Source organism: Salvelinus sp. IW2-2015, linkage group LG35, assembly GCF_002910315.2.
Source record: "Salvelinus sp. IW2-2015 linkage group LG35, ASM291031v2, whole genome shotgun sequence".
Classification (NCBI taxonomy): domain Eukaryota; kingdom Metazoa; phylum Chordata; class Actinopteri; order Salmoniformes; family Salmonidae; genus Salvelinus; species Salvelinus sp. IW2-2015.
Window position 1 is genome coordinate 1,862,913 of NC_036874.1, and position 27,906 is coordinate 1,890,818.

The 27,906-nt window shown below is 42.7% G+C and overlaps 1 protein-coding gene across 1 annotated transcript; it reads right to left on the reverse strand.

Moving 5' to 3' along the window:
* Nucleotides 1–130: 130 nt before the first annotated feature.
* On the reverse strand, nt 131–27,868 carry znf1035 (zinc finger protein 1035). Its single transcript, XM_070437481.1, is given in 3 exon segments — nt 131–9,373; nt 9,596–9,661; nt 27,661–27,868. A coding segment is annotated over 1 exon segment (8,241 nt). The 5' UTR covers nt 9,325–9,373; nt 9,596–9,661; nt 27,661–27,868; the 3' UTR covers nt 131–1,083.
* Nucleotides 27,869–27,906: the final 38 nt, after the last annotated feature.

Sequence of the window (27,906 nt, forward strand, 5' to 3'; positions counted from 1 at the left end):
CCAATGTATGAGCAAACATTACTTTGCTTGTGACAACTACAGTTTCAAGATCCTCTTACTTTATAATCAAAAAGACAATCATACACTCAGTTAAAATAAAGTTATCAATAAGAATCAGATGACCAGTTGACTGGTTTATTTTGTTTATTAATGTATTTTGATTGAAATACCATTCATACAAAAGTAACACCCAATAAGGAAAAAATGTCATCAAATGTTGCCCTTGAACTAAAACATCCAAAACACATATTTAAGGCATTTCAATAAATGATAGAATGTTTCTGAACACAGGGAAAATTAATAGCTTACAACAACGGTCAATTTCATGTCAAATGCTTAAATGGTTACGATCATGTCATACTTACATAATATACACAATGCTGTGGTTTTGAATTTGGAAAATTTAGAAGGGCTACATGGATCATACATGGCTAAAAGTATCCCACGTCATTATTAAAGTCTAAGTGATAATATGTTTAGAAGGTTAGGCAGAGTAATGGATTAGCAAGCAGAAGAAAAAAACAACCGGGTCAGTGACAGCCCATTCCACTTTATCAGAGTCAGGAATTCATTCCATGGTCAAAAGCTTACATTTCACTTTGTGTAACGTGAACTGAAACTTATGTAATTGCATTCAGGGCACATAAGACAATTAAACAACTATATACAATTGAATATGGAGGCTATTACAAATTAGTGCTCTATGGAAAGGAGCTCATCAGTAATAGTATCAATGAACTGCAGTTCTGACCAGATATAAAATGTTAAAATAGGAGGAAATCTGTAACTATAAACCTTTTCACGAACCAGGTTGTAGGCCAAACATTTGAGAAGACATGGGGTAAAAACACAGTTAAGCATCTTGTGAGCCAATCAAAAACGTTAAACGATTAAGATGGAAGTGTGAACACAAAATTGCTTAATGACTGCAAACAGCACCAGAATTTTTTTTTTTATCTATGACATTACTGAGTTCATTGGATAATTGAACACAATCAGTGAGGCAGGTCTTTTCTATGTCCATTGTCCAACTTGTCTTTTTACATTTAGTAAGTGGGAGGATTTTGAGGGTGGGAAAAAGACTTATGGTCCAGCAGCATGAGACTTTTGATGTTCCTCTAGAAGATGTGGGAAAGCAAACGCTTTGTCACACTCTGTGCATTCATATACAACTTGTCCAACATGACTTTCTTGATGCTGCCTGAGAAGAGACAGTCGACTGAATGATTTATAGCACATGTCACAACGGTGGTCTCCTCCAGATTCCTGTTCGGTGTGCACTTTCATATGCAATGACAGGTCGTGTGCCGAGGTTAATGTTTTGGTGCAAACTGAGCACTTGTACTGGCTTACACTGTCCGTGGCTTTGTATGTCGGGTGGGCTCGTTCAGTGCCAAACTTATGTTGTCTTCGCTCATGGTCTCTGAGATATCTCTTCAGAGCAAAGGTCTTTCCACAAGACTGGCACTTGAATGGCCGTTCATTGTYATGCTCTTTGTTTAGATGCTGCTGGAGACTACCGCGAGAAGAGAATCGCWTTAAGCAGACAGTACAATTAAAGAAGTCCTCCRCAACATCCASCTCTTCCTCCATTGACRMTCTATTAGACAGATGTGGGCGTTCATGGMCTYTKACAGCARYTTGCRGACGTGCACAGTGYTGSTGGGGGAAATCACTGCCCAAGAAGCTCTGACKACACTCKGTGCACTCGTATTGTGTTGCAGCAGTCAGATGGCTCTGCTCATGTTCAGCAAGCTTGCTTTTGGTGGGAAATGTCAACTTGCAAACACTGCAAGCAAACGTGTTCTCAGAGTGTATTGAAAGGTGACTTGCCAATTCTATGGCATGAGCAAACCTGTGAGYGCAAATTGGGCATTTGTAAATTGTTCTCTTCTCTGAAACAGTTTCCCAAGCATTTGTCACCGAGCCTCCTTTCAGAACTTCTGCTGCAGCCTCATCGTCACCGTGTTTATTTAAATGACTGACAAAATTGTGACGGTAGTTGAAACTCATGTGGCACTGATTGCACCGATACACGTATGATTGTGGTATTTGGTAGTGACTGAGCTCGTGCTTGTTTAAGTGAGATGCATGCAAGAAATGCTTATTACATTCTTGGCATGAATAAGGTCGCTCTCTGGCAGCCATGCACCCATGCTCAGACAGTTGTTCTGGTTCTTTGAAACGCTCATTGCAAACCCCACAACGATATTGTAGGTGCTTCATTGTAGAGGAAGAGGCAGTAGGAGAGGAGGATGCAGTCTTCTCTGGAGGACGTAAAGGTGGTGGAACATCCTCTGTCTCAATGTGGATTTTCCGGTGCTCTGCCCGACTCATCTTGCAGGAGAATGTGCAATCACATATATCACAAGGGAAATTGTCATCGCGGTGGGTGCCCATGTGCTCTGCCAGCTGCGAGGGCCCTGTGAAGCTGAGCGGGCACTTGGAGCAACGGTGTTGACGGCTCTTTCCATGAGTATGCTTGTGTTTGCGTAAAGCAAAGAGTGAGACAAAACCTCTGCCACATATTTGACACTGATACTCAGACTTGTGGCTCCGAAGGTGCTGTTGCAGTTGTCCTGCCTGGAAAAAACATTTGCCACATTCTGCACACTCATGAGGTTTTTCACCGAGGTGACAGCGTTGGTGATCCTCAAGGCTTTCTGATGTGGTGAACGTTTTCCCACAGACATGGCAGGGGAAGTAGTCTGCAGAGTCAGAGTCCTCATTAGCATCATTTTCATCTTCATCATTACTTGCATTACTTCCTCCATCCACATCAACTTCCATGTCAAATTCCTCTTGCACTGCTGTCTCCTTTTCCTTCACGTGGATAACAACATCCATGTTCTTCTGGGTTTGATGCTTCATCCTAATATGTTTAACAAGTGAACTTCTGATTGAATAGTTCTTGTTACAGACATGGCATGTATYAATTAGTTCTTTTGAATGAGCTTGGCTTTGATGGTTTTCTAAAGATTGACTGGTCCAAAACCMTTGTTGACACTCTTTGCAGACAAATGGTCTATTTGAGTCATGACAAGTTCTATGGATGTCAAGGTCAGAAGGYCAGGGAAAAMTCTGTGGACATTSTGGGCAAGAAAAGGTCTTCTCATTCCAGTGGCCTCTCATATGCCTTGCTAGGTCTGAAGGATTAGCAAACGTCTTACCACAAGGCTGGCAGAATTTCTTTTTTCTTTCTAGCTCCTCGCGCCCATGGTCCTCTAAATGGCTGATGAGCAGAAGCCCATCTGTGAAACTTCTATCACACTCTGAGCACTGGTACTTGTTGCCTGGGACRTGTTGACCACTATMTCTTCTATCATTGGAAGATCTTCCTTTGCCTTGATTTCCAGAGGKATTCTGRAGTGTTAAARCCTTCAAGTCATCTTTGCAGGAGAAATTAGTCTGCAAAACCCCAGTGCCTGTTGTTTTGGAACCTTGGTTGAAGACTAGGACAGTCTCTTTAAGAGTAGGATCCATCTCTGAAGTAATTACAGAGTCAGTGTTAACTTCTTCCTTCGTGACCTTTACAAGTCTACATTTCCTTACATGGGTCCGACATAAGTTTCTGTTCCAAAAGCCTTTATTGCATTTCTTGCAGTTGAATGGGTACTGTCCTAAATGTGAACGCATGTGTCTGGCAAATCCACCCTTATTTCCAAAGTGCAAGTTGCACTGTGGACACTTAATGGGTTTGTTCATATCATTATTTGGATCACTGTCTTGATCAAGCATGAGATTGTTACCACTATTCTGCCGAGTGTCACCATATCCTTCATCCATAGACTCCTCTTTTATGTTCACCATAGTAGACAACTGCTCCTGTAGAGGTGAAGGCTGATTTGTTGGAGCGTCTCTATGCGTGTTGAGAAAGTGTTGCTGGAGCTGTGAGAACAGCAAGAAGCGGGCACTGCAATTAGTACAGGAGAACCCTTTTGGGGGACTGCGAGCAGTGGACTCAGTTCGACTACGGGCAGGTGATTTACACTTGACAACACATGTCAGTTGATGGTTCTTGAGTTCGTCTTGCGAAAATACGTCGCCACATCTGTCACAAAGCACTCTGTCAAGAGGTTCCCCTTTACACCTGTTCAAATGGCGCTGCAGGTAGTCCCTACGGATAAATCTCCCACCACAATTAGAACATCCAAAAGGTTTCTCCCCTGTATGCAAGCGGGTGTGCACCTTCAATTGCTCACCACTTTTGAAAAGGCGAGGGCAAAAAGTACATTTGAATTTGCGTTTGTCTTTATATTGCAGCTGGATCCTCTGTAGAAGTCGGTTTGTCTCTCTAGATGGTGGGCTTGTAACATTTAACTTTTCTGAAAGCTTTGTTTCTGCGTAAAATCTTTGACATGCACTGATGCTTATATGTCTCTTAAGTGATTTTTCATGAGTAAATGAACTGACGGTTCTTATAGCATGTGACATGGCAATATGTCGGGKCATAATGCTGTGAGWGGGGAAGKTCTTTGAACATATGCTGCAGTCAAACCCTTGTTGCTTTCCTGAATCGGTAATGTTCAGGTTATTTTGCCAGCCCKTTCCAACATCTGCAAGACTAATTTTGGCAATGCGAACCTCTAAACGTTGTCTTTTCCCTTTGCAGCGACTCTGGTGCAGTTTTAGATGATCATGTCTGGAGAAACAGCTGTCACAGGCCTTACAGCGATATGGCTTTACCTCTGTGTGCGTTAGGATGTGCCGCCTTAAGTTTCGGGATTTCATGAAGATTTTTGTGCAGATATTGCACTTATATTCACCAAGGCTGGCGCTTGGTGGCTTTTGTCTATTAACACCATCACAGAAAGCTTCATGCTGTAAGCATCGTGACTGGATTCCATAGCTGTGACCACAGTGCATGCATGGATATGATCTTTCTCCAGTGTGTGACCCAATATGTCTCAAGAGAAAACTTCTGTACTTGAATTTGCTTGGACAGTGGGGGCATTTGTGCTGCAACTTGTCCCTGCTACTGGTCCCAATTTCTATGGTATTTTTTTGCAAGGGCTTGGCAGAGTTGCAAGTCTTCTCATGGAGATTCCGATTATCACTCCTTGTAAAGTACTTTCCACAATTCCTGCAAGGATGCATGTTTGAGTTGCCAGAATTGCTGGTGTTTTTTTGCAAGGGCTTTACAGAGTGGCAAATCCTCTCATGGACATCTCGATTATAATCCCTTGAAAACTTCCTCCCACAATTCCTACAASGATGCCAGACAGTGCTCACCGGCTCTATAGATTTTATGTTTGAGCCATTGCAAAGTCTTTCATGTAACTTGCGCCTTTGTCTGTAACATTTACCACATTTTGGACAGGGGGTTACTGTATTTTGCATGTGGCCATTGTGGTGCAGTAATAAACGGGGCAATTTTTCAAATTCCCGAGGACAGTATGAACATTTGTATACTTTCCTTATTCTTGTCACCAAAGATTTTGATGKGACATCTTCACTTTCTTTYATAGTGGGCAGTTCTTGCTTGCTTTGTGGACCTGGACACTTTTCTTGGTGCAARTGGAGATARTCTTTTCGACGAAAAGGTMCTCCACAACTCTGACAAGAAAATGGTTTCTCCCCTGTATGAATGCGTATATGACGCACCAAAGATGTGCGGGAAGAGAAGAGGCGTTTACAAAACGGACACTGACTTGAAGAGGACTCCGATACATGGTTTAGGCAGTGACTACTCAGTTCTGTGCCACTGTGAAAGACRTCTGGGCATAGGGGGCACSCCAACTTTTCTTCCTCTTCCTGCTCTTTGACTGGTGGCAAGGACRCAAGCGGCTCAAGTTTTGAGGGGTGCCTCTGTTTTTTCTCTTTGAGTGGCTGCTCTTGCTGAAGTTTGTGATGTGATGCCATATGTCGAAGAAGATACACMGGGTACTGGAACTGCGATGGGCAGTCTGGGCACTGAAGCATGCCCTTTTTGATYTGAGATTGCCTGTGTTGAATCAAGTCCCCAATGGTAGGAAGTATCTTCTTGCAAACAGTACACTGTATCCTTCGCTGGTGCACTTTTTTGTGAGCYACAAGATGGATTTCTTTCCCAAAACGTTTTCCACATTCCAGGCAGCGATATGGTTTGTCACCCATGTGCATACTACAGATGTGTTTCTTCAGGGAATATGAAGTGTTYAACCATTTTCCACAGAWGAGACAGGAAAAGGGCTGGCTGCTGYCTTCACTGGAGAGTGGACCGTCTTTGGGCTCCTCAATACTAGCCTTGGACTTGTTAGAAATGGGAACAAGGCTTGAATACCTGAACTTGATCTTTTTTCCAGTGTTTTCAAACAACTTATGTTTCCTCATGTGTCTGTACTTTCCAGAAGAATGAGCAAAAACGGCCGGACAGTAGTTGCATTTGAGACCCGGCTCATTTTGATTCAGTGCCGTTTTCAGTGGCGGCTTTTGTGTTTCTTTCTGGGCCARGTTTTCCTGGCGTTCAGRTTTGGTCCTTGAAGTCTCATTGTGRATATATTCCTTSAGGCACACCAGTCTTATGTGTCTATGTCGGTTAGAKGCATTASTAAAGGTGGTGGTGCAGAAGGGGCATCGAAATTTCATMTCAACTTTCCCCGAGCTTCCCTGTGTAAWGTCTTTAATGCACTGCTCGCGCAAATGGCGYGACCGGTTGTAGGAATATTTGAAAAGGCGTGGGCAYAGAGGGCACTTGAATTTCTCATTKGTCTCAGCTCCTTTGCATCTTTTCTTGTGCCTGCTAAAATTGCTTGAATAATTGAATGTCWTCAGGCATTTCTGACACTTATATGACCTGTATGTGTTCTGACACTTAGGCCGAACGTTATATGACCTAGTTTTTGTATGGTGTACATTGTATCCGTGCTTGTAGAGTTTTGCACTGCTTGCAAAGCTTTTCCCACAAAGARGACAAACATGCTCCTTGKAAATGTCCACTAGCTTCACAAKACAATCTGGAAGATTGGCATAGSGGCTGTRTGGTGGGAGGACATATGGATGTAKAGTTCCCTTTTTGTAAATGCTGATARGTGGGGTTGTTTGAATCTGTTTAACAGGAACTTGRGAACTTCGACGCRGGCATTTCTTTTCAKGTAAATGTCTGTTCAGYCTACGYCATTGTGAAAAGTTASAYCCACACCTATGACACMTGTGTTCAGTTCTACCCGAGTGGCTCTGCACATGCTTGTTGTAYTCACASAYTCTGTAAAATGTCTGRGWGCAGTATCMACATTTGTGAAAAGCATGCRRYGTTGATTTTCTCTTCTGGGGTTTCATATTAGAAGAGAGCTGTGCATTTTCATCAATAATACGACACTGATGTTTCTTGGCTAGTGAATCACATGTCAAGTAAGTACCACAGYTCTGACAGAAATTGAATTTGTTCTCAGAGTGGTTACAATGGTGGTGCTCAATTAGATGGTCTATACTTTGTGTGGCCTGTTGGCARGCTGCACACTGYTAAGCCRCATCTGTGTCATTTTTTAGTTCYYAGTTCCWGAGCAGTACAATAGGGTGCATGCWTTTCCTCATATGCAGTGAGGATTTCAACTGAGCTGCTTGGTCCTCAAAATCCCTCTCGTAGTCAATGTTATCAATAGTTGAATCTCCTCCCTCCTGGTTCAACTCAATTGAATCAATAGACCCGGTCTCCSCCCRTTCCWGATTYCCCTCGGTGTCACMCATACAATCTTCTCTTGACAATGGTTCACKGTAGCATTCACTTAGCACTGGGGGTTCTTGCTCATCATCTGCCGTGAATACTTTATGAAATGTCTCTCTTGTGTTTTCAAGACCAGCTCTCACAAGGTCTGGTGGCTCGATATGGCGCATTAGGTTCTGTTGGGATGCCTGGTCCTCTTCCAAACAAGACGATACATTTGACTCATCCATAGGTCTTAGCCACTCATTTTCAATACAGGACTTTTGTTCAATTCCAAAGTTGTTCAGACCTAAACAACGCTCCAAAAAATCAAAGCTACTGTGATCCTCTTTCCCTCCACTTGCACGAATGGAATCACTCGCACTTTCCTCATAGGTTGAGTTTGTACTTTGAGCGCCACTGCCAACGATCTCCTGAAATCTAGTTTTCAATGATTGATTTTCAGGGAATTCCAAACAAGACTCAAACGTTTGATTGCTACCCCCTAGGCCTAATCCACAAATGACAGAGGAACTTTTGCAATTGTCTTGACCAGCAACCTTTAAAGAGTCATTATCCTTAACTGAATCCTGATATTCAAAGGCACAGGTATTATCATTCAGCTTGTTAGCAGAATCTTGAGCGTTGGATGCATTGATACCCTGCGAGTCCATAGTTCCTTGGGATAATGAATGCTGCTCTTTCTTTTTAAAGCTCTCTCTTACAATGGTTCCTTCATTTTGGCCCTCTAGGCTGCTGACATTTGAGTACCGATCCTCTTCCTCCATGCATCCCTCTTTCGCATTCTGTGCTTCATCATCCAGTTCCTCTTTTCTCTCATTCACTGAGGCAGTCTGGCTTTCTTCGGTACCCAAGGAAGAATCTGTGTGTTGACCATCTTGCTCCATGCAAGTTTCCTCATCTTTCCCATGTGCTTCTCCATCCAGATGATCCATTTCTCCCTCGTCCTCTGAAACAGACAGGCTTTCTGGAGCACCAGTGGTCTCTGAGTATTTATTCTCTCGCATCATGAATGTCTCCTTTTCCTTCTCTGGGGGTTCATCTTGATCCTCCTCTACCTCACTCTCTGAAGTAGACATGCTTTCTGGAAAACCTGTGTTGGTCTCTGGGCTCTTCCATGCACATTCATTTTCCTTCTTGTAATCTGCAACTAGTGGAGTATCATTTGAACCATGTTTTAACATTTCACAAGAAGGCCCTGTCCTATCAACATCGGACTCTGAGCAGCTACTAACATCTGAGTAGTCCTCCGGAATGGAAGGGTTCAATAAGTCACATTCTTGTTTAAGATCATGGGGGTTTAGGTCTGCACCTGAAGTTGAGAGGCAATTACTTGAACTGGCTGCTCTAGCTGGGGTAAAGAAGTTGTTGCTTGTGTGGTTAAACTGACCTTCATGYTGTACTGGTTGACCCTCATCTTGCCAAATGACGTCATCATAGTATTTCTGTTGTACAAAATCAGAACTAGTATTGGAATTTGAGAAAAAGTTTGAACTCAAACTTGAACTTGAGTTCAAGTCCGAGGAAATGTTCTCTGGCGAAACCACGGTGTTGGAAACCTCAATGAGGTTTTCAAGGTGGTGCGCCAAACTATCTTCAGAATCCGAAGGCACATTCAAAGTCCTTGAATCCGACGACAATGGCGGAAGGTTACGAAAACAAGTGTTAAATCCTTGAGCCATGCTCAACCTCCACAGGGGACCTGGGACCACTGTTTTCCAACACCCAATCCTGAAAGATAATAAATATACATGACAGATAGTGTGTCCAATATCCAATGATACCACATACAGTTCGTTAAAATACCTTGGTAGAAGTGGGTATTGGTGYTCAAATGTTAGCTGTACAAGGAGAGTAGACCATATCAAGATTAAGGCAAATGTCTACATTTGTTGAGCTACATTTCTTGTCGCGTTTGTCTCTGCATGCAAAACAATTAGACCAAATACTCACCACCTGCTTTAGCATGTGTGCATGGGCTCCAGGTTGATGTGGGTAAGGCTACATTTACCCATGAAGCTAGAAAATAAAATAGAAAAAGGTAATCAAATTTAATCTTCTAAATATTTTATGTTGATAGAAAATAACACCAAGTCAGGGCGTCACTACATTTAACCATTTCTGAATGGGCCAATGCCATTGGAACAGAGCTTGCAGAGGTGCATGAATCAAAATACAAAAGGATTTCAAATTCAAACTCCTCTTGCTCAGTACAGGCATTGCTTTGAATAGTGGGACAAGTGGTGGCTGCAAAAGGATTGTCCTGATGTTTATTTGCCCACAGTTTGCAGACATTATCCTTGGTGGAGGTAGGATAGTCAATTTAGAATAATTTGTGGAGCCCTGTACTCAAGCTGTACTTTGCCTACATCATTATGCATCCACCATAGTTGTTGGAACTGTGCTGGAAAGGACAATGTGAAAATAAAATATCTAACCCAGTGCAGTACAGTCTTGGTTGGCACGGTAGAGAAAGGGGTATTAGACTACACTGTCATAGCTGATAGATCCCTCCAGTAAGGACTAAGAGCAGTAGGAAGATGGCAATGTCCAGAAACAACCACAAAGCTACAGTGCATTCGGAAAGTATTCAGACCTCCTCCCCGTTCGCACATTTTGTTACGTTACAGCRTTATTCTAAAATGGATTAAATCATTTCCCCCCTTAAAATCTACACACAATACCCCATAATGACAAAGCAAAAACATGTTGAGTCAATTTTGCAATTGTATAAAAAATAAAGAAGTACCCTATTTACATAAGTAATCAGACCCTTTGCTATGAGATTCAAAATTGAGCTCAGGTGTAACCTGTTTCCATTGAATATCCTTGAGATGTTTCTACAACTTGATTGCAGTCCACCTGTGGTAAGTTCAATTAACTGGACATGATTTGGAAAGGCACACATCTGTCAATATAAAAAGGTCCCAGAGTTGACAGTGCATGTCAGAGCAAAAACCAAGCCATGGGGTTCAAGGAAATGTCCGTAGAGCGCAGAGACGGGATTGTATCGAGGGACAGCATTGAAGGTCTCCAGGAGAAGAATTAAGAATGGCGCCGGAGGAGGTGGCTGCCGTTTTATGGTCCCCTAACTAAGTTGTACTATTGTGTGTTTTTTCACATTATTTGTAACTTATTTTGTACATAATGTTTCTGCCACCGTCTCTTATGAACGAAAAGAGCTTCTAGATATCAGGACAGCGATTACTCACCCCGTACTGTAAGAAGATTTTTTCTTTAACGAGTCGGACGCGAAGGATTTACTCCAGACACCCAAAAAGGCCCTGATCGACATCATTCGCAGGAGAAAGAGACGGAGAAATTGGGGAAGTAGAAGGGGGGGACCTTGTAGGGACCCAATGGCGACTGGGTAATCTGCCTTGACCACCAGTCCTATTAGCAAGCGTACAATCACTGGATAATAAAATAGAAGAACTACAATCACGTATATCCTACCAACGGGATGTTAAAAGCTTTCATGGAGTCGTGGCTGAACGATGACATGAATAACAAAGCTGGCGGGTTTTACGCTTTTTCGGCAGGATAGAACAGCTGCCTCTGGTAAGACATGGGGTGGCGGTCTGTGTAGATTTGTAAACAACAGCTGGTGCAAGAAGTCTAAGGAAGTCTCAAGGTTTTGCTCGCCTAAGGTAGAGTATCTTATGATAAGCTGTAGACCACACTATTTCCCAAGAGAGTTTTTCCATRTATATTCTTCGTAGCGGTCTATTTACCACCACAAACCGATGCTGGGACTAGGACCGCACTCAATGACAAGTATACCGCCATAAGCAAACAGGAAAAACGCTCATCCAGAGGCGGAACTCCTAGCGGCCGGGGACTTTAATGCAGGAAAACTCAAATCAGTTTTACTTAATTTCTCCCAGCATGTTAAATGTGCAACCAGAGGGAAAATAAACTCTAGACCACCTTTACATTTACATTTAAGTCATTTAGCAGACGCTCTTATCCAGAGCGACTTACACTTTACTCCATACACAGCTCTCCCATGCCCTCCATTTGGCAAATCTAATCATAATTTTATCCTCCTGATTCCTGCTTACAAGCAAAAAACTAAAAACAGGAAGCACCAGTGACTCGGTTAATAATAAAAATAAAAAAAGGTGGTCAGATGAAGCAGGACTGTTTTGCTAGCACAGACTGGAATATGTTACGGGATTCTTCTGATGACATTGAGGAGTACACTACATCAGTCACTGGCTTCACCAATAAGTGCATCGATGACGTCGTCTCCACAGTGACCGCACATACATACCCCAACCAGAAGCCATGGATTACAGGCAACATCCACACTGAGGTAAAGGGTAGAGCTGCCGCTTTCAAGGAGCGGGACTCTAACCCAGAAGCTTATAAGAAATCCCCCTATGCCCTCCAATGAACCATCAAACAGGCAAAGCGTAAATATAGGACTAAGATTGAATTGTACTACACCTGTTCCGACGCTCATTGGATGTGGCAGGGCTTGCCAACTATTACAGACTACCAGTGGAAGCACACAATGACACAAGCCAAATTACTTTATGCTCGCTTCGAGGAGAGTAAACACAAACATGCATGAGCGCATCAGCTGTTCCGGACGACTGTGTGATCACGCTCTCCGTAGCCAATGTGAGTAAGACTTTTAAAACAGGTCAACATTCACAAGGCCGCAGGGCCAGACGGATTACCATGATGTGTACTGAAAGCATTCGCTGACCAACTGGCAAGCGTCTTCATTGACATTTTTAACCTCTCCCTGTCCGAGTCTAATAACAACATCTTTCAAGCAGACCACCATAGTCCCTGTACCCAAGAACACTAAGGTAACTTGCCTAAATGAGTAAGGACCCGTAGCACTCACGTCCGTAGCCAGGAAGTGCTTTGAAAGGCTGGTCACGGCTCACATCAACGCCATTATCCAAGAAACCRTAGACCCAGTCCAATTTGCATACCGCTCCAACAGATCCACAGATGATGCAATCTCTATTGCACTCCACACTGCCCTTTCCCACCTGGACAAGAGGAACAACTATGGGAGAATGAGCTGGAGTCAATGAATAGCAGTGTTCAACACCATAGTGCCCTCAAAGCTCATCACGAAGCCAAGGACCATGGGACTAAACACCTCCCTCTGCAACCCCCAGGTGGTAAAGGTAGGTAACAACACATCAACCACGCGGATCCTCAAAACGGGGGCCTCTCAGGGGTGCGTCCTCAGTCCCTTCCTGTACTCCCTGTTCACTCATGACTGCATGTCAAGGCACGACTCCAACACCATCATTAAGTTTGCCGATGGCACAACAGCGGTGGCCTGATCACCGACAACAATGAGACAGCCTATAGAGAGGTCAGAGACCTGGCCGTGTGATGCCAGACAACAACCTCTCCCTCAACGTGCGCAAGACAAATGAGATGATTGTGGACTACAGGAAAAGGAGGACCGAGCAGGTCCCCATTCTCAATGACGGGGCTGTAGTGGAGCAGGTTGACAGCTTCAAGTTCCTTGGTGTCCAAACACACCAAGACAGTCGTGAAGCCTACTCCCATCTAGGACCTCTATACCTACTGCCATCTAGGACCTCTATACCAGGCGGTGTCAGAGGAAGGCCCTAAAAATAGTCAGACTCCAGCCCCCCTAGTTATCGACTGTTGTCTATGCTACCGCACGGCAAGCGGTACCAGAGAGCCAAGTCGAGGTCCAAAAGGCTTCTTAACAGCTTCTACCCCAAGCCATAAGAGTCCTGAACAGCTAATCAAATGGCTACCCGGACTATTTGCATTGCCCCCCTGATAGAGTGGCCAGAGGGAAGCCATTCCTCAGTGAAAGGCAAATGACAGCCCGCTTAGCTTGCCAAAAGGCACCTAAAGGTCTTTCAGACCATAAAAAATAAGATTTTCTGGTCTGATGAAACCAAGATTGAACTCTTTGGCTTGAATGTGATGAGGAGGATCCCACGAGGTATCCATCTTTTGGACACCTGAGTAAGCTTCACTCATTGCGTCAAAGTGTCATTTCCGGTCACAACTTGCAGACTTGTTTACGTGCTGCTGTGCGTTTTGTTGCTAACCTTACTTTGCTACCTGACAACGTTAAGGTTTTTACTTTTTATTTACCGTTTATATATTTTCAGTTTTCCCCCTCGCTCTTCTTTTTGTCATTCAACTTTTTCACTCCGGACGCTTTATCTGGACGTGGTTTGTCAGGACCTCCACCAGCCGAAGCTAAGTAGTAACATTAACATGATGCCTTCTAATTGCAGTCGCTGTACTATTAATATACAGGAGAACGATCGCCTTACGGCGAGGAWAGCTGTGCTGCAAGCCCAGCTTCAGACGCAATCGTTAGGCAAGGGTAATTTCAGTGTAGGAAAGGATGAAACAGCGTCTGTACCACCAGTAAGTACAGATAGTAGTATAAATCCCCTCGCACAGTCCCCGCAGCCAGACAACTTTCTCATGGCTTCTGGAGGGATATGCTGTAGTAATGCTCAACCGGTGTCGCTCATTCAGCCGACAGAAACTTTCAACCGGTTCTCCCCATTAAGCAGCGAGTCGGAGTCAGAGGCCGAGCCTTCTCTGGTCAATACTCCTCCCGTTACGGAGTCTGAGACGCCGAAGCCTCCCACCATTAGCTCTGACAAAATTGAAAACCCTAGTCATTAGACTTAAAACGAATCATCCAGCGATCATACACTGTTTACCAGGGGGCAGGGCTACCGACGTTAAGGCTAATCTGAAGATGCCAGTTTTAGCTTTAGCCAGCAACGAGTGTAGAGTATAGGGATATTGTTATCCACGTCGGCACCAACGATGTTAGGATGAAACAGTCAGAGGTCACCAAGCGCAACATATCTTCAGCGTGTAAATCAGCTAGTAAGATGTGTCAGCATCGAGTAGATGTCTCTGGCCCCCTCCCAGTTAGGGGGAGTGATGAGCTCTACAGCAGTCTCGCAACTCAATTGAGCAGTTGAAAACTGTTTTCTGCCCCTCCCAAAAGATAGAATTTGTAGATAAGTGGCCCTCTTTCTGGGACTCACCCACAAGCCTGGCCTGTTGAGGAGTGACGGACTCCATCCTAGCTGGAGGGGTGCTCTCATCTTATCTACGAACATAGACCGGGCTCTAACTCCCCTAGCGCCACAATGAGATAGGGTTCAGACCAGGCAGCAGGCTGTTAGCCAGCCAGCCAGCCAACCTGCCAGCTTAAGGGAATCTGCCACTAGCACAGTCAGTGTAGTCAGCTCAGCTATCCCCATTGAAACTGTGTCTGTGCCTCGACCTAGGTTGGGCAAAACTAAACATGGCGGTGTTCGCCTTAGCAATCTCACTGGAATAAAGACCTCCTCCATTCCTGCCATTATTGAAAGAGATTGTGATACATCTCAAAATAGGGCTACTTAACTTCTTTGGGGTAGGGGGCAGTATTTTCACATCCGGATGAAAAGCATGCCCAGAGTTAACGGCCTGCTACAAAGCCATAAAAGCTAGAATATGCATATTATTAGTAGATTTGGATAGAAAACACTCTGAAGTTTCTAAAACTGTTCGAATGATGTCTGAGTATAACAGAACTCATATGGCAGGCAAAAACCTGAGAAAAAATCCAACCAGGAAGTGGGAAATCTGAGTTTGGTCGATTTTCAACTCAGCTCCTATTGAAGATAGTGGGATATTGGTAATGTTGCACTTCCTACGGCTTCCACTAGATGTCAACAGTCTTTAGAACCTTGTCTGATGCCTCTACTGTGAAGTGGGGCCGAAGCAGAGAGGAATGAGTCAGGTCTGCCAGCAGCCACGAGCTGACCATGCGCGTTCACATGAGAGTCTGCTCCCGTTCCATTTGCTTTTCTGAAGACAAAGGAATTCTCCGGTTGGAACATTATTGAAGAATTATGTTAAAAACATCCTAAAGATTGATTCAATACATCGTTTGACATGTTTCTACTGACTGTTACGGAACTTTTTGACATTTCGTCTGCTTTTAGTGAACGCACTTCGTGACTTTGGATTTGTTTACAAACTCGCTAACAAAAGTAACTATTTGGACATAAATGATGGACATTACCGAACAAATCAAACATTTCTTGTGGAAGTGGGAGTCCTGTTAGTGCATTCCGACGAAGATCAGCAAAGTGAAGATTTATAATGCTTTTATGACTTTTGTTGACTGCATAATATGGCGGCTATATTTGTGTCGATTGGGCTCTGAGCGCCGACCTCAGATTATTGTATGGTTTTTCCTTTTTCCGTAAAGCTTTTTTGAAATCTGACACAGCGGTTGCATTAAGGAGAAGTGCATCTAAAATTCCATGCATAACAGTTGAATCTTTTAGCAATGTTTATAATGAGTATTCCTGTAAATTGATGTGGCTCTCTGCAAAATCAAAGGATGTTTTGGAACTTCTGAACGTAAGGCGCCAATGTAAACTCAGATTTTTGGATATAAATATGAACTTTACCGAACAAAACATACATGTATTGTGTAACATGAAGTCCTATGAGTGTCATCTGATGAAGATCAAAGGTTAGTGATTAATTTTATCTCTTTCTGCTTTTTGTGAATCCTCTCTTTGGCTGGAAAAATGACTGTTATTCTGTGAATAGGCACTCACCTTACATAATCGTTTGGTTTGCTTTCGTCGTAAAATCGGACACTGTGGCTGGATTTAAAACAAGTGTATCTTTAAAATGATGTAAAATACATTCATGTTTGAGGAATTTTAATTATGGGATTTCTGTTGTTTTGAATTTGGCGCCCTGCAGTTTCACTGGCTGTTGAAGAGGTGGGACGCTACCATCTCACGTACCCTAGAGAGGTTAATATTAGATCCCTCACTTCCAAGGCAGTTATAGTCAATGAACTAATCACTAATCATAATCTTGATGTGATTGGCCTGACTGAAACATGGCTTAAGCCCGGTGAATTTACTGTGTTAAATGAGGCCTCACCTCCTGGTTACACTAGTGACCATATCCCCCGCGCATCCCGCAAAGGCGAAGGTGTTGCTAACATTTAAGATAGCAAATTTCAATTTACAACCCCCCCCCCCCCCTTCCGACGTTTTCGTCTTTTGAGCTTCTAGTCATGAAATCTACGCAGCCTACTCAATCACTTTTTATAGCTACTGTTTACAGGCCTCCTGGGCCGTATACAGTGTTCCTCACTGAGTTCCCTGAATTCCTATCGGACCTTGTAGTCATGGCAGATAATATTCTAATTTTTGGTGACTAATATTCACATGGAAAAGTCCACAGACCCACTCCAAAAAGCTTTCTGCGCCATCATCGACTCAGTGGGTTTTGTCCAACATGTCTCCGGACCTACTCACTGCCAGTCATACTCTGGACCTAGTTTTGTCCCGTGGAATAAATGTAATGTTTTTCCTCATAATCCTAGACTATCGGACCACCATTTTATTACGATTGCAATCGCAACAAATAATCTGCTAAGACCCCAACCAAAGATCATCAAAAGTCGTGCTATAAATTCTCGGTCAACCCAAAGATTCCTAGATGCTCTTCCAAACTCCCWCCACCTACCCAAGGACGTCAGAATACAAAAATCAGTTAACCACTTAATTTCTTATGGCTGCGATCCCGTTAACGGGACCAACATCCGGGGAATTTTCAGAGTGGCTAACTAAAAAACAACGTCGTAACATTAACCAACAATGCCGCTAAGAAAATATAGTTAAGAAAATATTTACTAAACAAAGAACAACAAGGCTATATACAAGCGGAACAGGTTAGTCAAGGTAATTTATACATGTAGGTAGGGTAAAGTGCGGTAGCAGAGAGAACAGTCTGACTTCGGTGACTGGAGTCCATAAACAAGGTAGCACAATTCATTTTAGTGTCTAAAGCATTGACAATGTCAATAACAACTAATGTGGTTGCTGTGATAGTGCTGTACCCTGGCCTAAACCCAGATGTATTTTGAATATAAATCAAATGCCCAGATAAAAATAATATGGTTATTTACCAAAGATTCAAGAATCTTGGCTAGACAAGGAAGCCTGGAGATGGGATGATAATTATCAAGATCCCTACTATCACCGCCCTTATGAAGTGGCAGCACATAAACTGTTTTCCAAACTTTTTGAATATTTCCTGATAATGTTTAAGATATGGGTTACTGAGCCAGCCCCTTGAATTATTGGAATCTATAGCAAGTAAAGCATCAAGGACTTATTTTTCAGTGAATTGGTGAAATGCTAAAACTTGAGTAACATTTTCTGAGTCAATCTGCAAAATTCCCAAATCATCATTTAGCCCACTCTTAAAGATAGAAGGGTTAGACACTATTTCAAAAAATATTCCCGCTGAAATAAAATGACGATTAAATGCATCAGTGATGGCATTTTTGGCGATAATGGGGCCAGAATCTGATTAATTTGTTGGGGCAGAGAGGTAGAAGCACAACTGTTTAGAGATTTGACAGTTTCCTAGAATTTAGCTGGGTTCCACTTAGAGTGGAAACATAATAATCAGATTTAGCCTTTTTGGTCAGTCTTATACATTGACTCTTCAGTTGCATAACAGAATGCCAACCCGGGCTTAAGCATGTGCTCCTGGCCTTGACCCAGGCAACATCTTATAAATGACTTCGGATAATTCAGGAATAAACCAGGCATTCGTTCTACCTTTAACTCAGGATTTTGAACGGGGCATGATTACCTACAATGGTATTGAAGATCCTTTCAAAAAAGCTCAATCAGATTCAGGGATAGCTGAAATACAATGAAGGTCACTTGGAGATCACATAAAATAGCGTGTTCAATAAAGTTAAAGTTCCTCTTAGCAGAGGTGGGACCAAGTTACTATTATTCGAGTCACAAGCTCAAGTCGAGTACCAAGTAGAATGAGTCAAGACTCGAGTCCAAGTCTAAGAGCAAATCAAGTCGTCACGTTTTTTCAAGTCAAGTAAAAAAAAAAAAATCTATACAATGCAACGACTTGTTCAACTACAAATCTTTGTCTATTTATTGAGGCTACCAGACAGACCTTTTCATTATTTTGTACAACACATTGATGATGTAATTATAAAATAAGGACCTTGTAGCAGTGGTAAAGTTATAAAATCAGCAGAAGGAAAAACAGGTTGACGTGCTCAGTGTACATTTATTTACAGGTCTTGGTGAACCAATGGTGAAAGTGCCATATCATACAAAATATACTAGTAGATTTCCCAAATATACACTGGCAATAGCCCAAAATAAATAGCCTGTCCTATCTGAAAAGATACAGGTAGAGGGCAAGGCTACACAGCCTCCCCTTGAGAAATCAACTAGAATCTCAAACAGCTATGTAAGTACTTGGCCCCCAGGACCATGCAATTACAAACAATAAACTGGTTCAACAATGTAAAAGGCAACTTCCACATCCATATTTAAATTAGTCTTAAATCAGACTCAATGACTAATGAAATTAAAACCATGCATACATGGAACAATCTTTTTGTCTTATTCAATGTTCTGACTAAAGCGTGGAGTGCAAGCAACATTGTGTTGAAATTATTATTTCTGTGCGCACTGAGGAGCGTGTGCTTCTATTATGCACAACAAAAATTACAGACATAGGACAGACACTCGGAACCCCGACAAACCCAGGAAATACGAACAAAGGAAACCATAGATTGTAGTAAATCAACAGAACTTCTACAGTAAGAATTTWAAATTGAAATAGCGCACAGACCTGATCTCCCGCTTCTTAAACTTGCTTTCAATGAGAATAACAGACAAACACATTTTTATGCATATTTGGTTGCCCAAAAAGTTATATTGCAGCTGTAATATTCTTGACCAGCAATTTTTTGGGGAGCTGCATATTTAACGTAATCCTCTCTCCCCACAATTGACATTTGCGCTGTACCCGATCCTATAGCTGTACAGCAAATTAGCAATCTGTTCGCTAGCTCACCCGACCTGAGTTGACAGGGACGAGTGCGAGTTTCACTAGCCAATTTGTGCAGGTGTTTTTGGAAAGGCGGTTCTCCAGCTACGTGTAGAGTAATCCAGAAAGACTGCCACAAAATGAGTGACAAAACCTGGCCAGATAATTTCAAGTAACAGTCTCAAGTCAAAGTCGAGTCTCCAAGTCAAGTAATTTTCTATCAAGGCGAGTCTCAATTTAAATTTYTGAGTCGAGTCAGACTCGAGTCCAAGTCATGTGACTTCAGTCCACAACTCTGCCTCTTAGAAATGATGATGCTTAGATGTATGCATTTTCACATCTGACAAAGATAACTGGACAGTGGTCACTAAAATCCAGTGGGAAAACCCCACTAGCAACATATTTATCTGGAGTATTTGTCAAAATAAGTCAGGTTTAGCTCAGAGCAAATATCTTTCAGCGTATCTGCCACTGGCATCCTACAATTAATATTAGAAATCGGCCATAGACCTCCCGAGTGGCGCAGCGGTCTAAGGCATCGCAGTGCTTGAGGCGTCCCTAAAGACCCGGGTTCGATCCCAGGCTGTGCTACAGCCCGCCGTGACACCCATGAGGCAGCGCCCAATTGGCCCAGCGTCGTCCAGGTTAGGGGGGGGAAGAGTTTGGCCGGGATTTCCTTGTCTCTAGCAACTCCTTGTGGCGGGCCGGGCGCCTGCAAGCTGATTCTCGGTCACCAGCTGGACGGTGTTTCCGACACATTGGTGCGGCTGGCTTCTGGGTTAAGCGAGCAGTGTCAAGAAGCAGTGCGGCTTGGCAGGGTCGTGTTTGAGGACACATGGCTCTCGACCTTCGCCTCTGCCGAGTCCGTAGGAGCGACTAACCTGTACCGCCGCACACTGACTCGGTACCGGTATCCCCTATATATAGCTTTGTGTCATTTTCTTGTGTTACTTTTTGATAAAAATGTTTCACTTCAGTTTATTTAGTAAATATTTGAACTCTATTTCTTGAACTGCATTGTTGGTTTAGGGCTTGTAAGCAAGCATTTCACTGTAAGGTCTACAGCTTGTATTTGACACGTGACAAATAAAATGTGATGAGATACATTGTTAAATCACACATGAAAGATACCAAATTAAAGCTGCACTGGTTGTGAATCTAACCAACATGTCAGAATTCAAATAGGCTTTTCGGCGAAAGCAAACAATGCTATTATCTGAGTTAGCACCATTGTAAACAAAGAGAGATAAGCATATTTCAACCCTGCAGGCYAGACACAAAACYCAGAAATAAAAATATAATTCATGCCTTACCTTTGACGAGCTTCTGTTGTTGGCACTCCAATATGTCCCCTTAAACATCACAAATGGTCCCTTTGTTCGGTTATTTGGTGCGTTTGATCCAGAAAAACACCGCTTCCAACTTGCTCAAACGTGACGACAAAATATCTCAAAGGTTACCTGTACTGTGCCAAAAAAAAWTCAATCTACTTTTGTAATACAACTTTAGGTATTTACCGTTAATAATCGATAAAATTGAAGACGGGATGATCTGTGTTCAATACAGGAAGAAAACAAACTCAAGCATGCTTTCTGGTGTTGCGCCTCTATCAAACAGTACACATGAAGTGACACTTTTTCAAGATGGCCGTACTTCTTCATTACACAAAGGACTAACCTCAACCAATTTCCAAAGACTGGTGACATCCAGAGGAAGCGGTAGGAACTGCAAACAAGTCCCTTAGAAATCTGGTGTCCCAATGAAAACTCATTGAAAAGACAGTGACCTCAAAAAAATAAAAATTCTGAATGGTTTGTCCTCGGGGTTTTGCCTGCTACATAAGTTCCGTTATGCTCACAGACATGATTCAAACAGTTTTAGAAACTTCCGKGTGTTTTCTATCCAAATCTACTAATAATATGCATATCTTATATTCTGGGGATGAGTAGAAGGAACTTGAAATTGGGCACGCTATTTATCCAAAAAGTGAAAATGCTGCCCCCTACCCCGAAGAAGTTAACGGTGAAGCCTCCATGAGAAAACATAGTAACTCAATCTGTCGCCGAGATAAGGATTTACTGGGAGAGTAAAAAAATTATAAATAAGAGACGATAACTGATGTATTTTTCTGGACCTACGGTTGAAGTCAGAAGTTTACATACACCTTAGCCAACTACATTTAAACTCAGTTTTTCACAATGCCTGACATTTAGTCCTAGTAAAAATTCCCTGTCTTAAGTCAGTTAGGATCACCACTTTATTTTAAGAATGTGAAATGTCAGAATAATAGAGAGAATGATTTATTTCAGCTTTCAGTTCTTTCATCACATTCCCAGTGGGTCAGAAGTTTACATACACTCAATTAGTATTTGGTAGCATTGCCTATAAATTGTTTAACTTGGGTCAAATGTTTTGGGTAGCCTTCCACAATAAGTTGGGTGAGTTTTGGCCCATTCCTCCTGACAGAGCTGGTGTAACTGAGTCCGGTTTGTAGGCCTCCTTGCTCGCACATGCTTTTTCAGTTCTGCCCACAAATCTTCTATGGGATTGAGGTCAGGGCTTTGTAATGGCCACTCCAATACCTTGACTTTGTGGTCCTTAAGCCATTTCGCCACAACTTTGGAAGTATGCTTGGGGTCATTGTCCATTTGGAGACGCATCTGCGACCAAGCTTTAACTTCCTGACTGAGGTCATGAGATGTTGCTTCAATATAACATAATTTCCCTTCCTCATGATGCCATTTATTTTGTGAAGTGCACCAGTCCCTCCTGCAGCAAWGCACCCCCACAACATGATGCTGCCAATCCCATGCTTCACGGTTGGGATGATGTTCTCCGGCTTGCAAGCCTCCCCCTTTTTCCTCCAAACATAATGGTCATTATAGCCAAACAGTTATATTTCTGTTTCCTCAGACCAGAGGACATTTCTCCAAAAAGTACAATCTTTGTCCCCATGTGCAGTTGCAAACCGCAGCCTGGCTTTTTTATGGCAATTTTGGAGCAGTGGCTTCTTCCTTGCTGAGCGGCCTTTCAGGTTATGTCGATATAGGACTCGTTTTACTGTGGATATAGATACTTCTGTACCCGTTCCCTCCAGCATCTTCACATGGTCCTTTGCTGTTGTTCTGGGATTGATTTTCACTTTTTGCACCAAAGTACGTTCATCGCTAGGAGACAGAACACGTCTCCTTCCTGAGCGGTATGGCGGCTGCGTGGTCCCATGGTGTTTATACTTGCTTTCTATTGTTTGTACAGCTGACTGTGATACCTTCAGGCATTTGGAAATTGCTCACAGGATGAACCAGACTTGCGGAGGTCTATAACTTTTTTTCTGGGGTCTTGGCTGATTTCTTTAGATTTTCCCATGATGTCAAGCAAAGAGGCACTGGGTTTGAAGGTAGGCCTTGAAATACATCCACAGGTACACCTCCAGTTGACTCAAATGATGTCAATTAGCCCATCAGAAGCTTCTAAATCCATGACATAATTTTCCACGCTGTTTAAAGGCACAGTTAACTTAGTGTATGTAAACTTCTGACCCACTGGAAATGTGATAGTGATTAATAAGTGAAATAACCTGTCTGTAAACAATTGTTGGAAAAATTACTTGTGTCATGCACAAAGTAGATGTCCTAACCGACTTGCCGAAACTATAGTTTGTTAACAAGAAATTTGTGGAGTGGTTGAAAAAAAAAGAAGAGTTTTAATGACTCCAACTAAAGTGTATGTAAACTTCCGACTTCAACTGTATACAGGCCATTAGTAAATACACCCAACATTGTTTTTATTAAACGAAATGTAACTTTCTGCAACAAACTCATCGCTCTCAAACAAAGTTGTGCACTCGCTCTCATGCACTCGTGGGGCGTCTGCCAGACGGAACTGCAACCTGAAACTGAACCCTTGAGGCATGCATAGGCTGCATTCGAAACTCGTAAAATATACACCCTCTCCCCTCAGCCCTCAAATTAAGTGAACACTTCTGATGACATATGAGTTGACACTCACTCAGGGAAAAATTAAGGAATTTTAAATGGATCGCCCGTGCCCGGAAATGTGTCACTATTTCGTCCCACGGTTGTTTCAGTCATGATGGTACCACCGGTAGCTGTTGTGTGTGCTTTTATGCGCTACAGTCAATTATGACTGCATTTCATATCTTTGCTAGAAGACAAGGTATCCGCTGACAACGAATGCAAGCCATCCAACGATATCAGGTAAAAGGAAAATTACAAACGTACAAGTGTGATGTTACATCATACGACATTTCCGAAAGCTAACCAAACAAAAACATAATTACTTTTACGATACGTATTCGTGTCGTCATGTGCATTTGTAGCACAATTTCTAACTTACATTTGTTTTTACTTAAACCAATATCAATATAAAGAAGACAACATACAAGTGTAAGGTTTTGGCAGACTTTTCTTAGCAGATGTACAATTATTGCAGATTGAATAATGGGGCGTTTTAGGCCGCGGATGGAACAGAATTGTACATTTGCAAACTAGATCACAAATGAGGGCTGAGGGGATTACGTTGCCAACTTCCCTTGCTTGGCTAATTGTTTGGACCGATGGCAAAGATGGCCGTATCGGTGCTCATCGGCCTTTGGACATAAACATTAGACAAGTTGGAAATCGCAAATTAAACAATGAGTGGTTTGGAGGGAATCAGTGGCTAACTGCAAGCATTGCAACGCAACCACTAACCTGCTATTCAGTSGAGTGGGTGTATGGTCCAAGTTTAAGGGTCTCTTTTCCAAGCTTAAAAGGATAAACATTCAACATTGGTCATGCTGTCAATCCAGCATGACTTCTGCCGCGTTCAAAACTGGAAATTCGGGAAGTGGGAAATCTCAGACTTCAGTGAGTTCAAGACAACTGGAAACTCTAGAAAAAACTAGCTCAGACTGGGAAAATACGTTTGAACGGTCATTCAACTCGGAATGCCAAATCGGGAAGTCGGGCCTATTTCAAGAGCTCCGACCTGAAGATCACTGACATCATCATGATTCAACCTTGTTTGTTTCCGAGTTCCCAGTTGTCTTGAAAGGCCCATAAATCCAGAGAACGCCAGACTTTGATGACAAAATGTCCCCGCGAAGGACCGCTGTGCCACCTTCCTGTTCAAGTGAGCAAAAGACAACACGTTGAGCCCAAAAATGTCTTGTATGCTGCTGCATAAATTATGTAACATGCCAGGGAGATATGTATACTGTAGCTAAGAAAGTAATACTAAGTGTATGTTGTGTAGTAAGCTGTTAGTAGCCCATGTGCCTCACCCTAATAGTTTGGTCTATTCACCACTCTTAATTTCACCTACTGTTCTGACTTGGTGGTGCACATGTAGCCTATAGCCTATTTTAGAGAAAAGTAATCATTGAATATTGTAAGAGTTTTTATTGTCTGCTTATAACCCCCTTTATTTATCATGTAGTTCTGACTTGGTGTACAGGGAGAACACTGTAAGAAAGGTCCATGGTCTGAATTCTGTCGCTGTACATTTCAAAGTGCTGAACAAATAGTTATATTGACTACATCCGTCCTAGCTCGCACATTGTCTTAAAATTGCAATTACGCATTGCCTCTTATCCACTTGTTGTCCCCTTATGCCGTGGTTTGTACATCTCAGTTGTCAGTAGAAACCATATTTGGTTAAGCAAGTCAGCCATATTAGCATTTTTTTTAAAGGCAGTAAATGAGGCTAAATGATCTGTTTCGCTACAAGGCTCCGCTGATAGTCAGGTGTAGCAGTGGTAAGGTGTTGGGACTGCAGTTGGGACAGCTTTCTGTAGGCCCTAACAGTTTGTGGGAACCGGTTGTCACCGTTATAGTGCAATGTATTGTTTACTGTTGTATTGGCTTTGCTGGCATGCATTGAAGAAAAAAAATGTGTGCCCCACCAAGATTTACATGCTAAATTCACCACTGCGTATAAGATGGAAGTCCGCTGGGTGACCGAGCAAGACAAAAGATTTAAGTCCCTTTGAACAGGGTATGGTAGTAGGTGCCAGGCGCACCGGTTTGAGTTGGTCAAGAACTGCAACGCTGCTGGGTTTTTCACGCTCAACACGCTCCCGTGTGTATCAATTATGGTCTACCACCCAAAGGACATCCAGCCAACTCAGATCAAAGTTTATGTCACGTGCGCTGAATACAACAGTGAAATGCTTACTTACAGGCTCTAACCAATAGTGCAAAAAAGGTATTAGGTAAACAATAGGTAGGTAAAGAAATAAAACAACAGTAAAAAGACAGGCTATATTCAGTAGCGAGGCTATAGAAGCAGCGAGGCAACATACAGACACCGGTTAGTCAGGCTGATTGAGGTAGTATGTACATGTAGATATGGTTAAAGTGACTATGCATATATGATGAACAGAGAGCAGCAGTAGCGTAAAAGAGGGGTTGGCGGGTGAGACACAATGCAGATAGCCCGGTTAGCCAATGTGCGGGAGCACTGGTTGGTCGGCCCAATCGAGGTAGTATGTACATGAATGTATAGTTAAAGTGACTATGCATATATGATGAACAGAGAGCAGCACTAGCGTAAAAGAGGGGTTGGCGGGTGAGACACAATGCAGATAGCCCGGTTAGCCAATGTGCGGGAGAACTGGTTGGTCGGCCCAATCGAGGTAGTATGTACATGAATGTATAGTTAAAGTGACTATGCATATATGATAAACAGAGAGTAGCAGCAGGGAGGGGGGCACACAATGCAAATAGTCTGGGTAGACATTTGAATACCTGTTCAGGACTCTTATGGCTTGGGGGTAAAAACTGTTGAGAAGCCTTTTTGTCCTAGACTTGGCACTCCGGTACCGCTTGCCATGCGGTAGTAGAGAGAACAGTCTATGACTGGGGTGGCTGGGTTCTTTGACAATTTTTTACCCAATAGGCTCAGACTTGTTTCCATCTACGCAGGTTGGCACCCATGTCTCACTGGGCCATGGCACCGACGGATCTACTCTGACATGGATCAGGGTGTATACACCTAGCATAACATCAAGGTGTATACAACTAGTTTAACACTGGTGTTGAAGCAGAAAAGCAGCATGAACGTATTTGCACTATTTATCAAGCGAGTTAAGCTGCATACTCAAACACAATTTAATAATGGCAGGGGTGTTTGATTTCCTTACAATAGKATCATAACATCAATAATGCCAATAAATATGGCATAATGCCATACTTATATTAGTAACTAGGCCTACCCTGTGTGGTGACAACAAAAACATGTTTCCGCTTTCTACATGCAGAAATAAAATATAATGTGTCTAGAATCAGTTGAGGTTGTCTACTGCCAAAAATAAATGGAATTTACTACAATAATCCCAGTGTGGCAGTATTTCCATCACACATCTACCTACATGGGTTGCACAGTTCCAACATGTACCCATGCCTATCTCTACCTCCCAAACATTGAGGAAACCTGAAACTTGATCTAAGTAAATTGATTTAGCTATTATCTGGTTAACAGTACACGGAATAAGGAATTGAGTGCCGGTTAACAAACTATGCATGATATCATGCATTTAATTTACCTCGCTAGTTACAGGTCACGTCAATGTGCCATCCAGGGGTGTCTTCATGACGTCTTACAACTTTAACAGTTTACCGTTTAAGAACCAAACGGAACGGTGAGGGCCCAACTGAAGCGAAAAAATGTTTGAGTTGGAGTGAACGGTTTCAAACGGTTTGCAACAGAATCGGCGTAATTAATATACCCCAGGTAGGTTTGTATTGAATTGTTAATGTACTTTTACTAGCAACTACAATAACGTTAGACCTTACCCACTGCCACTGGGCACACACCGGTTAAATCAACGTTCAACCAACGTGGAATGTACGCTGAATTGACGTATGGTCTGTGCCCAGTGGGTAGGGATGAAGCCCCAACCAGGTCGTCAAAAAGCAGAATGTCTGAAGAAGCATGCATTTAACTAACCACTCAATAAACAAAATAACGTTTTCATGCCAGTGGAAAAGGTGGCATCCCTTGCAATGCTTAAAATGTGCTTATGTTCGCTTGGCAATTGTCATCTACTGCATCCAGGCAGGCTAGCTAACTAACTAGCTACTACCATGGTTCTCATCTAGAACTCAATTCAGAACCGCACTCACCAGGCAATGCAGTTTTGCGTACCGCGGTCCTGACTCCTGTTGTTATCCACGGTCCCACGATGCTTTAGGTTACTACCTAGCTAGACATTTCCGTGAACATATTGATAATTTGGTTGTTTTTCAGAAATGTATTTTTTTCTTGTTTTTCTCTTTATCGAATCACACAATGTGCCCGAACCCCGGGAACATTTATGACTCTATGCTATTAGAACCAATGAAAAGGAAGGAGAACCTTGCAAGTACCCG